Below are 13,165 nucleotides of genomic sequence, written 5' to 3' on the forward strand. Positions count from 1 at the left end.
GGGGGAGGGGGGGGTAATGCAGCCAGGGAAATCAGCCAGGCGGCTGCTTGAATAATGTAAGTGAGAAATAGTGAGCAATCCCATACAGAGGGACAATAGTGATGGAAATACGACAGGCTTGATAAGAACATTTTCTCTCAAGGGAGGGAAATGTGGTAAAACTTTGGGGTTCTGATGATTTCCAATTTTGAAACCAAGAGTGAGAGGAACTAGTCTGGAGAGAAAGATGCTAGGTTCAAGTACAGATGTACAAACTGGACCCTGAAGAGCATTCCAATGTAAATGACCACTAGCCAGTTGGAGGTATGAGCTGTGAATGTGAGAGCCATCACATATGACTAATAAAGGCCAAGAGAATGGATGAAATAGTTCAAGGGTAGAGTTAAAAATGGAGGAAAGGAAGAGAAGAAGAAATGAGCAGCAGTAAGCTCAGATCTCTGAGCAGATCAACCTTAACAGGACAGATGGACAAGAGGAGCACATGCATTATAAAACTAAGTTCAGTGTAGGTTTCAGCACATCTCAGAACTAATCAAAGAAGCAACAAATCAGTGTTAAAGTTTACAGTAACCAAAGAAAGAAGCAAGGAGGTCTCACAGACTACGAAAACCCTTTCACATGTGTGAACTTCATACACACTGCCATGCAGTGAATTCTTTAATGTGGTCTTCTAGCCATAGTCCCTCTAGCCACAGTCTTTTAACCATATATGGTTACGCTAACAAAAGGATTGGTTGGTTTGCCACCCTCAGCGACTTCAGGCAGGAGGCTCACCTGTAAAGAGGGGTGCCTCCAGGCACTTAATCCAAGGGAGCTAGAATTGCTGACCCAAAGAGGGAGAGCCAAGCAATTTTGGACTTTTGCTTATGGTGAAGTGGCCTGCCCTTTGGGCATTTATTGGCAACGGTAAATGAGCTGTATCATTATGTAAGCGGGTCAAAGGCCAAAGGATCGCATGGCTGAGAAGCCAAGGACCAGAGAAGTGCATGCCTGTAGGCATGGCAAAGAAGAGCTTCTCCCAGGCAAAAGAATCCTGAGCATTTTTTATCTTGAATCGTAACGTATTAGCTTCTCTAATAATCCCTATCGTTGTCGGTACTGTCTATGAGTTCTGTGTGACCATTATAATAATGTTTGGAGGCCAGCAGAAAATGCTACGCAGGGGAGGTTGTGTCACAGCTGCTAAAGAAAGTTGGAAGAGAGAGCCATGTTCTGACCTCCATGGCACTGGAATCACCCTTGGGCTGATGTGGAGCTTGATTCTCCTTCCCCTTTATGACATCAGAGGAGTTCCAATCTACTTACTTTTGCCTTATAAGATAATGAAATTTATGCTCTCCACTGTACAAATAAGACCAGGAGAACTAGATGGTGCCCCACTATCAACAGCTCTGCAAAATATCAACTTGGAAGGTGATTGATAGATTGGGAGAAAAATGTGAAACAAAAACCAAAATCATAAGAGATGGGGCTGACTGGTCAGACTATGGCCTCTGGTCACCCTTTATGTCTAGAACTCACTCACTCCTTTGCTAGAATAAATAACCCTTTAAGATCAAAAGGGCAGCATTTATCCAAGGACAAAGTACAGAGGGATAGAAAAAAAGGAGGGATGGAAACAGGAAACACAGGGAGAATGTACGATAAATGGTGGTACACCGAGGAGATTGCAATGGATGAGTTGAAACAAAATGAGTATTAATTGTTAAATGTAAAACTAATGCTCTGTAAACCTTCACTGAATTCACAATAAAAAGTCAAAGTGGTGAAACAGAAGAAAGGCCTGGTAATCTGATTCTAAAAGGTCATAGCTGTTGAAACCCCTAGGGAACACAGTTCTGCTCTGACACACATGGGGTTACCATAAGTCAGACAGATTCAACAGCAACTGCTTCCTTGAACTTGCCCAATAAAAGTTTGTTGCAATATGAGAAATATCTCTCCTGAGTCATCTACATGGTCAACCTTATCTGACCATGAAGTGAAGCAAAAGGCACACTAATTGATAGACACATTTTAGAAAGCAGCCCAAACATGGACAAGCTCAAAGACTCTTCATACTGCCTCCCTTGAAAGCCCATAGTTGATTTCTGCTCCATGTCCCTGCTCTAAGGGTCACCCTCTCTCTCTGAGAGAAGGAAGCTTCCTACAGGCTCCAGAGTCACTGGGAAAATCCTATGGCTGCCCGGGACATGTAGGAGCTGCGTCTTCCTTCATTGCCAGTAAAACAACCCCTTGGTGAATCACCACACTGATCTGGGCTACAGAGAGAGAAAAAACCTTTCCTCCTACAGGGGAAAGACCCTAAGATTTCATTAAGCTCTTATATACAAATCCACCATCTCCCAGTTCTGTGGGTCAGCCTATTTCTGTATCAAAACACTTGCTTTAGATCCAAACAGCTTGTCCACTGGGGTCAAGAAGGAAATTCTCTATGGGCAGTTTAGGCACTCAGAACCTTAATAAAAACATCTGACTTTTCCTAAAAGCAATGACCCGTGATCTGCATAGCAACTAGTGGAGATAAAGTACCTGGGCAGAATTATCACCTTCTAATCTGCCCTCTGTCTGTCCAGTCTCCTGCCTGGCACATAAGGGGCACTCCCAGAATACATCACCACCAGGGAAACATCCCAGAATACTAACTCCTACATGGCAGATGACCATGTGAACCAGCCCACAGGACTCTACCTCACCACCTCTTATTTCCTTTCTGAAACTTATTTTAACTTGGAAACCACATCGATAGCCAAAGGCCAGCTGCTTCTCTTGAAGGGGTGCAACGGAAAACAGCCAGTGTCCGCTCTCCCACAATGCCTTGCTTTCCCCCAGTTCTCCTCAGGGGCCTTCTTGTCCCCCTTACCTCGGTCCTCCCTTCCCACAGAACTGCAAACACGCAAGGGCTGTTTATGTTCAGGCCCTGGATTCAGAAGAACGGGGTTCAAACCCCCTAATGTTTCTTGCTAGCTATTTGACATACAGAAACTCAAACTCACTGCCATCAAGTCTATACAGACTCATAGTGACCGTACAGGGAAGGGGAGAGCTGCCCCTGTGAGTTTCCGAGACTGCCCCTATTGTTGGGAGTAGGAAGCCCCATCTTCCTGCCTTGGAGCCGCTGGTGGTTTCTAACTGCAGACCTTGTGGTTGGCGCAGGCTAATATTCGGGTGCCCTTTGAGGTAAAATCTATCTCAGGAGTTCCTTGTGATGATTAAGCATGACAGTGTATTTCAGGAGTTTAGTAGAAAACATGGTTCACCAGAATACACTACAAAGGACAGCACTGAAGCTACAGCTCAGGAAGCGGGACATGTCTGATCAGAGCACACAGGAGCAAACGAAAAAGAGAGTGGAACACATCCTGGCCCACCAAGCCCTGAGGACGATATTCTTGCTCAGAGCAGCCAACACACAAAGAGGACCACAGGGCCAACCCCACCACAAGACAGGACATCCCTCACTGACCCATCTCACTATGAGGGACAACACTGGAGGCACAGTGCAGAAACTGTGACCCCGCCACATGGGGGCAAAACACTGAAGGCGTGCAACAGAGCAGCAAGAGTAACAAAGCAATGAAGTCCCGGGGAATACCAAAAATAGACTTTGGGGCCAGGGCGTGGCACCCCATCAGACTCCACTGGAAAACACTCCTAAAGGTCAACAAACAGACCTGGAACTATTTATAAGCCTTTCTTTTCTTGTCTTGTCATTGTTGTTTTGTTATTTTGTTTTGCTCTGTCTTGTTTTTGTGCTTATTATTGTCTCTGCATGTCTATCTAGATAAGATAGGCGGGATAAACAATCTAGGGGAGAAAACAATGGGACCGATGGTTCTTGGGGGACACAGGAGAGGGGGAGGCAAGGGAAAGGAAGTGGTGTTAACAAACCCAGGGACAAGGGAACAACAAGTGATCTAAAATCAACTGCTAGGAGGAGTTAGGATGCCTGGTAAGGCTTGATCAAGGGCAATGTAACCAAGAAGGATTATTGAAACCCGAATGAAGATCAAACATGATAGTGGTACAAGAGGAAATAGAGGAAAGAACTAGGAGGCTAAGGACATGTATAGAGGTCTAAATACAGACATGTACATATGTAAATATATTTATATATGATGATAGGGAAATAGATCTATGTGCATACATTTAGTATTAAGGTAGCAGATAGACATTGGGCTTCCACTCAAGTACTCCATCAATGAAAGAACACTTTTTTTTCTTTTTCTTTTCTTTTTTTTTTTTGAAAGAGCACTTTGTTCTATTAAACTGGCATTCCATGAAGCTCACCTTCCGGACATGATTGCTGAAGACAAAATGGGGTGCATAAACAAATGTGGTGTAGAAAGCTGATGGTGCCCGGCTATCAAAAGGTATAGCATCTGGGGTCTTAAAGGCTTGAAGATAAACAAGCGGCCATCTAGCTCAGAAGCAACAAAGCACACATGCAAGAAGCACACCACCTGTGTGATCACGAGGTGTCGATGGGATCAGGTATCAGGCATCAAAGAACAAAAATTATTATCATTGTGAATGAGGGGGAGTGTGGAGTGGGGACCCAAAGCCCATCGGTAGGCAACTAGACATCCCCTTACAAAAGAGTCATGGGGAGGAGAGAAGCCAGTCAGGGTGCAGTACAGCAACAATGAAACATACAACTTTCCTCTAGTTCTTTAATGCTTCCCCCTACTATCAAGATCCCAATTCTACCTTACAAATCTGGCTAGACCAGAGGATGACACATGGATGAATGGATGGACTGTGATAAGAGTTGTACGAGCCCCCAATAAAATGATTTTTTTAAGGAAAAAGAAAAAAATTCATTATTTGTAAACAGAAAAAATATTTCACAGTATATATTTTTAAAAAAGGAAATAGAGGAAAGAACTGGGAGGCAAAGGACATTTATAGAATTCTAAATACAGGCATGTACATATATAAATATATTTATATTTAACCATAGGAAAATAGATCTATGTACATATATTTATATGTTAAGTATCAAGGTAGCAGACGGACATTGGGCCTCTACTCAAGTTCTCCCTCAACACAAGAGCACTGTGTTTTAATAATTCCTTGGCATTCCATGATGCTCACCTTCCTGACACAATTGTTGAAGACAATATGGGTGCATAGCATAGCTGGTGGTTCCCGGCTATCAAAAGATAAAGCACCGGGTCTTAAAAGCTTGAAGACAAACAAGCGACCATCTAGCTGAGAAGCAACAAAGCCCACATGGAAGAAACACACTGGTGTGTGTGATCATGAGGTGTTGACGGGATCAAGTATCAGGCATCAAAGATCCAAAACAAAAAATTGTATCAATGTGAATGAAGGGGAGTGCAGAGTGGAGACCCAAAGCTCATCTGTAGACAACTGGACATCCCCTTACAAAAGGGTCACAAGGAAGTGACGAACCAGTCACTTTGAAACATACAACTTCCCTCTAGTTCGTTAGCACTGATGAAACAAACAACTTTCCTCTAGTTCTTTAATGCTTCCTCCTCCTGTCCCCCCGACCAAACTCTCATGATCCCAAATCTACCTTACAAATCCCGCTAGACCAGAGGATGTACACTGGTACAGATAGGAACTGGAAACACAAGATAGATAAACCCCTCAGGACCAATAATGAGAGTAACAGTCTTACCAGGAAGGGAAGGGGAAGATGGGGGAGGAAGGGGGAACTGATCACAATGACCTACACATAACCCCCTCCATGGGGGACAGACAACAGAAAAGTGAGTGAAGGGAGATATCGGTCATTTTTTCAGACATGAAAAAATAATAATTTATAAATTATCAAGGGTTCGTGAGGGAGGGTGGAGAAGGGAGGGGGATTAGGAGCTGATACCAAGGTTCAAGTAGAAAGAAAATGTTTTGAAAATGATGATGGCAACAAATGCACAAATGTGCCTGACACAATGGATGCACGTATGCATTGTAATAAGAGCTGTATGAGCCCCCAATAAAATGATTCAAAAAAAGAAAAGAAAACATGGTTCATAATAAGCCACAGCCCTCCCCTTGAGGCTCTAAGGACCTAATAGAGGATTTTGCTAATTAACCCTATCCTGTACTAATTACTTCATGAAATCACAGGTGTCTTTTATATTTGCGTGTTGAATGTATCAAGAAAGAAGTGACTTGTGTTCCTCCCAGACTTCCTGGCACTCATTCAAGGGTGCACACACTCAGGGTAGGGAGCTATGCAAATACTGGCCAGCTGATGGGGAGAGCATATGGATGCACACAATTACCCTGCTTCCCTGGAAACTGAACTGAGGCCAGAAGCAAATCTGACTCCAAAGGTCAGAAGAAGAGGATGAGAATCAAGACAAAGGAGGTAACTAAGAGAGAATTGCCCAGAGAGAGGGGCTACCAGCGTTCAGATGCATAGTCAAACCCCTGAAGCTCCAGGTTGAAATATGTTCTTATTGCCAGACTGCTGGACCGTGAGTCATTATGGCTGGAGGTCCATTATACAGAATAGGAGGCGAAACAGCCAAGGGCCGAGATGATGCAGAAGGCAATAAGAAGTATTCCTGTGTTACCTGGAAAAAGAGCCGTCTGCACCAATGCCTTGCCCTTTTCAATTTCCCTGCCCCAGTTCAGGAAATGATAGTCAACTGAGATGCCTTTTGAGAGGATATGACTCAGTCCAGTTTCTGGCATCTGTAAGAGAATTTGATCATCAATTGGAGTTCTGAACAAACCCCACAACCAGTTATAACCAAAGAACTTTAGAAGTACTAATTCCAAGAGCTTGTCCTATAAAAGCAGTCCTGGTGGGGTAGTGGGTTCTTCACTTGGCTGGTCACCACAAGGTCTGCAGTTTGAAGTCACCAGCTGCACCATTGCACAGCATTTGAAACTCTGTTGTTGATGGTGTCGTAAGAGGCCCTCGAGTAGGCTTTGACTCACAGCAACAGAAGGAAGCATCACTAGATGCTGCACCATTCTCGCTCTTGTGCTTATGTTTGAGTCCGACTTGTTAAGGGTCTTCCTCCCTTTCGCTGCCCCTCCACTTTACCAAACATGATGTCCTTCTCCAGGTACTGGTTTCTCCTGGTCACATACCCAAAGTTTGTGAGATGAAGTCTGGCCATCCTTGTCTCTAAGGAGCATGCTGGCTGTACTTCTTCCACGATAGATCTGTTTGTTCTTTTGGCAGTCCCGTTCAATATTCTTTGTCAGCACCATCGTTCAAACGGATCCATTTTTCTTGGGTCTTCCCTATCCAATGTCCAACTTTTAATTACAGATGAGGCTACTGAAAATACCACGGCTCAAATCAGGTTTACCTTAGTCCTCAAAGTTATATCCTTGTTTTCCAATGTTTTAAAGAGGTCTTGTGCAGACTTACCTAATGCAATGCTGTCCTGAAGCATCACTATGAGTTGGAATTGACTCAATTGATCGGTAATGAGTTTGGTTTTGCACCATCAACTCCAGCCTACATCCACAGAGCTCAGAGGGCAAAAGAGGAGGGCATGCTGTCAAACAAGATACAAGGTCCAGGTGGCCCACTCAGAGAACACCACAAGGCTGCTGGCCTCTACCACCCTCCCACGCAGTTCAGGCACAACAGCAAGAATTACCTTCCTCAAACGCCACCCTTATCATTTTTCTCTCCAGTCTGAAATGTATATTCTTTGTTTCTCAGTTCTCAATACCCTTTGTGGACCAATTGACTGACTGAAGGTAAAACTCCTTGACATAAATTACAACGAGTCTGCCAGCCCCTCAGCTCCCCACCCTCATTTACCCACAACCTACATCAAACCGCACTCGGCCACCCGTTCATTCTCATCTTTAAGTTAATGCATCTATACTAATTTCTCTAATTACTAATTGGCCCCCTTTCAAAACTCAGCTGTGGACTCATCTCCTCCAGGAAAATTTTCCCACTCATGAATGCACAGAGCATTTCATTCCAAACAGAAGAAAAAAGAGAATCATTCCTCTACCCTTTATTAATGTATTCATCAACACATACTATAAAGGCCAGGTACACTGCCCGGCTGGGAAGAAAAAATGGATGAGGCAAGACAGACCTCACAGTATTTCAGTGTTGCCATACTGTGCCTTTGGATCCCTCAACCCACTCATGCTGACTTTATCATAGTCTCCTCTTTCCCTGGGTTTAGAAGAAGCAACAGTTCTCCTCCCTAGATATTCATTTTTTGTGCAGTCCCTCTGTCAGCCCCTTGCCTCCTACCACATCATATTGAATCCTACGGCAAGTCTGAATGATGTTTTTCTCTGTTTCAGAGGCGTGGGTTTGGGGGCAGGGAACATTAGAGGGCAGACCTAGTATGCTAATCCCTCCCGTTAATCCAGTCCAGAGCAGAGCCATTTTCCAATCCTCATTTCCAAACAGTGTGATGTGTGAGGAGGCCCAGGTGCTGCTCCGTGACAAGTGAGTATGTAACCACACACTGTGAAGCACACGTCCACTCCCTGTGAGACGCTCAGCAAAATAATGGCATTAATCCTTCCCTCTTGCACAGCTAGAGGAAGCTTACGAAACATGCTCACATGTATTCTTTTTCAGACCTCAGCGTTAATCACAGATGAAGAAGGTGAAACTCAGAGAGTAAAGCAGTGTCCAAAGTCCTATAGCTAATAAATGACAACGTTTCAATTTAAACCTAAGTCTCCTGGCTCTGAAGTCCAATGTTCACTGCATTCTACTGCCTCCAAATGCTGGTTGTTCTCGAATAATCTTGTTGGGTGTCAAAAGAACCTATTCAGGGATTCTTTATTTCCTTTTATGAGAATTTTTTTCCTTTTTACAAAGCCTTCCACTTCAAGGCCTAAGAATGATGGTTTCTTTAAAAGAAGACACCAAAAAACGTTATTGTGAATTAGATGAAGGTTTATCACGTAGAGCATCAGTTTAACAGCCGGCAATTTACACACATTTTGTTCCAACTCCTCCACTACAAGCCCCTCAGTGCACCATCCCTTATCCCACTTCTTCCCTGGGTTTCCTCTCACCGCCATTCCTCATTCTTTCCTAACTCTCCGAACACTGATCTTAAATGGGTGGCTAGTCTGTCATGGGGGTTCAGGTCCATAGCTGAAGGAGTGGCTAATGGTTAATCTGATCTCGTCGATGAATGTGAGTTTTGTTCTACATTGTCTCCCACTTCACCTAAGGCCTTCCAATGTGATCCTTTTCAGAGTGGTTGGTAGTGGCTGCCAAGCACCACCTGGTTCTTCTGCTCTCAGGGTGTGCAGATGGTTGTCGGTGTGGCCCCTTAGTTCACCGGACTGATTGCTTCAAGGTACCTTTCAGTTTTCATAGCTCTTCTGTCCTCCGATGGGGAGAGACCAACAGCTGCACCTTATGAACTTGCAAGACACCACTTGCACCTCAATGAAGTAGAACGTAGAGCACTGTTTTCGCGAACTGTGTCAATATACTGTGGTGTCCCGAGATGTTGGTCTTGATCTCCCGAATGAGCTCAGTGACTCATTTCCTGAAGGTATTTGGTGATGTCTACGAAGTGTTCCCAACTTTTCACAGTGTGTGCCATATTTGTGGCAAAGATAAATAATACAAATATTCTCTGCCAATCTATATATATTTGAGGGTACACTAACACAAAAATGGGTTTTGTTTTTGCCACAATCAACAGATTCCAATAGAAGGCAGTATAATATAGTAGCAAAAGTAAAGATTTGAGTCAGACAAATATTTTTCTCCATATGCACATAGTCTTCTAACCCAAGAAGATATAATATAGAATAGCTGTCTTTTTTTTCAATCGTTTTATTAGGGGCTCATACAACTCATCACAATCCATACAAATATCACTTGTATAAAGCACATTTGTACATTCATTGCCTTCATCATTCTCAAAACATTTGCTCCCCACTTAAGTCCCTGGCATCAGGTCCTCATTTTTTCCCCTCCCTCCCCGCTACCCCCTCCCTCATGAACCCTTGGTAATTTATAAATTATTATTTTGTTATATCTTGCCCTGTCCGACGTCTCCCTTCACCCACTTTTCTATTGTCCTTCCCCCAGGGAGGAGGTCACATGTAGATCCTTGTAATCGGTTCCCCCTTTCCAACCCACTCTCCCTCTACCCTCCCAGTATCTCCACTCACACCACTGGTCCTGAAGGGATCATCCACCCTGGATTCCCTGTGTTTCCAGTTCCTATCTGTACCAGTGTACATTCTCTGGTCTAGCCAGACTTGCAAGGTAGAATTCGGTAAAATAGCTGTCTTTAACTATGCTTAAAGCTAAACAAACAAACAAAAAAATCCCAAATCCTTTGCCACTGACTCAATTCCAACTCCGTCCCTCGTATCTGATCTCATGCCCCTGGCCTTGTCCTGATGTGTACTACTTATGAAAGTTTCTCATGGTTTGGCCTGTTACTGCCAATTTCCCTCAACTTCTCCAGGGTCTTTGTACAATCACCACCACGTGACAGTGTGTTTGCCTTCCTATGGTTCATCTCTTCAGCAGAAAACTCCCAAGTCTTCATTGCTTACACATCAGCCTCACATCCTCCTTCTCAACGTCCACATCCCCTCAATTCTATCTAGCCTTCTCCCAGGCTGTCCTTCACAACCAGCACTAATAGCTAATCCTAGACTGAGCTCCCGAGAACATTCAATGTCCTATTTCCTAGTGAACAGGGTAAACACGGGCTTACTTAGGCTTATTTACTGGTCTGTAGTGAACAATATCACATGTTCCCCATATAAAAAATTCCGCTTCTGGGTATGGCTGGCATCAGTCTGCCACCCAACTCCACAACACCTTCCTACATAATCAAAGCCTCTTTTCAAATATACAATCACTGATAGGGATTACCATGCGTTCCTGCTTTCTTGGGTAATTCACCCCTGAGAACAGTAAATAAAGGCTTGAATTGAAATGGCTAAAATTGAATGGAAGGAAGAAGCCCCAGGGAAGGTTGTCAATAACTCAGTTACCAGGGAAGAGCACAAACCACTCTGTTAAAAGTCAGGTCCTCGTGGTAAGAGTGGTGATACCAGGAGGGAGGAGGGAGAGTGGAATGGAAAGGGGGAACCATTACATATAACCTCCTCCCTGGGGGACGGACAGCAGAAAAGTGGGTGAAGGGAGACATCGGACAGTGTAAGATAGGGCAAAATAACAATTTGTAAATTATCAAGGGTTCATGAGGGAGGGGGAAAGTGAGGAGCTGATGCCGGGGGCTGACGTGGAGAGCAAATGTTTCGAGAATGATGAGGGTAACAAATGTGCTTTATACAATTGATGTATGTATGGATTATGATAAAGAGTTGTATGAGCCCCCAATAAAATGATTTTTTTTTTAAAGTCAGGGTCCTAGAATTTATAAGTACAAGGGTCCATCAATGAGGAACTCCTCTCTGCTCTGAAGCCTGTGACCAAGGTCATCTAGAGCTGCCCTCTGTTTCCTTATGAACCTCTGTTCTGTAAAATGAACTTCCCCTGCTAATTTGATGCCACATTTGCCCAGGCAAACCAGTTGTGCGGGCCTGGACCTAAATGTGTAACACTCGGTGTGGGTGCTCCACCAGCTTTGCTACAGATGTAGGTCAGGAAAGACCCACATGGCATGGGCAAATATAAAATCATAGAAATTGAAAAGGGGTCTAGAAATGTAAGTTCAAGTGCAGATGCTATTTAACCTCTCTCCCTTTCTGCTATCTGTAGCTGGAAAATGGGAAAAATAATAATAGGGCCCACTTCACTTCAAGTAGTGTTAGAAAGAATGAAATGTTGTGCAACTTGGGGAAGTATTCAGTAATGTGTTCCACACAAGGTAAGAGTTCAAGTATTCGCAGCTATTATTTTCATTATAAGGAGTCCTGACAGCCCTGGATTGCTAACCAAGAGGTCAGTGGTTCACTGCCTCAGATACCCTGCACAGGCCACTGTGATCACGAAGAGTTGGAATTGACCCAATGGCACTGGGTTTGGTTTTTTAATTCACTTTGTCATAAGAAACCAATGAGATTGGCTTCTGCATAAAACCCCATGCAAATGAGTTACATCCAAGTTCACTCGCGCATAGTGACCCTATTATTGGATGGGGTACGACTACTCCTTTGGGTTTATTGAGCACCGCTTTATTGTGCTGCCTTATTTAAAAAAATGCGAGTTGGGGGCAACCCTGCCATAGTAAAACAAGTCTATCACCTCCCCACCACACACACACACACAGCTTGTGCTGACTTTCTGTCTCTGTGTCACGTTTTGGAAATTCTTTAAATATTTCAAACTCGTTCATAGTGGTATTGCATACTTAACAGACTTCAATAAACATAGCTTTCGTATGCATTGTATGCAAAAATGTGTGTGTGCCTATGTCGCAGCGGTCTGGGGCCAAACCTACAATATCTCCGAGCATGATCACACTTAGAAGTCTCTGGCCCCTGGCCCCGGGTAGGGAGGTGGGGAGGTGGGGAGCTTGGGTCCCGCTAGCACTTGTTCAGGCTCAGCGTCTGTAGCCAACCCTGGGGAAGGGCTCCTTCCATCCTCCAGAAGTCTCCTGCCACCATGCCCGGGGGGCCCTGGACAGCGCTGCAGAGGAAGAGGGCCAGGGGACAAAGGGTTGCAGGCGGAACAAGGACCTACCTGCTTTCACTGCACTCCTTCCGCTCCCGGACCCTCAGCCACTTTCGGAGCAGGAAGCGCTTTCGGCGCGGGGAAGCGCTGGGCGTGGAGCAGCTGGACCACGGCGTGTCCTCGTCGCTGGAGGGAGTAATCTCGATGGCCGGCAGCTGCAGGAACTCTTTGCCAGGGGCCAGGACCCTGGGCAAGTCCCGGGCCAGCCCGGCCTCCAGGCTCTGCTCCTGCACGTTCTGCGTGCGGCGCATCTTGAAGCGCCGGCGGCGGAGCGTGGGGGTGGACGAGCTGGACCAGACCGGGCTGCCTGCGGGTGCCGCCGGCGGCTCGGGCACCTGCAGGGCGGGCGGCTGCAGGCTCTCCATCATGTTGGCCGCCGGCATGGGGCCCCGTGGCTGCGCGCGCGCTCCCCAGCCCCGGCCCTGGGCGTTAGGAAGTCCGCGCTCGGCCCGGAACTAGCTCCTCGTCCCCGGGCGTCGCGAGGAAGCCCGGCTCGGCACCGGGGCGCGGCCGCCGGAGTCCAACTTTGGGCGCCGAGAGCGGCTCTCCGCCGTCGGC

The 13,165-nt window shown here is 45.4% G+C and overlaps 1 protein-coding gene across 5 annotated transcripts in view; it reads right to left on the reverse strand.

Moving 5' to 3' along the window:
• GRAMD1B (GRAM domain containing 1B) overlaps positions 1-12,990 on the reverse strand; it is a 235,476-nt gene extending 222,486 nt beyond the window's left edge. For all 5 annotated transcript variants that reach the window (XM_045295120.1, XM_045295119.1, XM_030886982.2 and 2 more), the window contains exon 1: positions 12,617-12,990. In XM_045295120.1, the coding sequence (XP_045151055.1) occupies positions 12,617-12,990 (374 nt within the window). The remainder of the gene's footprint in view (positions 1-12,616) is intronic.
• Positions 12,991-13,165: the final 175 nt, after the last annotated feature.

The sequence above is a fragment of the Echinops telfairi genome, unplaced genomic scaffold (assembly GCF_000313985.2).
Source record: "Echinops telfairi isolate 266 unplaced genomic scaffold, ASM31398v2 ScPeMD7_5167;HRSCAF=5991, whole genome shotgun sequence".
Classification (NCBI taxonomy): domain Eukaryota; kingdom Metazoa; phylum Chordata; class Mammalia; order Afrosoricida; family Tenrecidae; genus Echinops; species Echinops telfairi.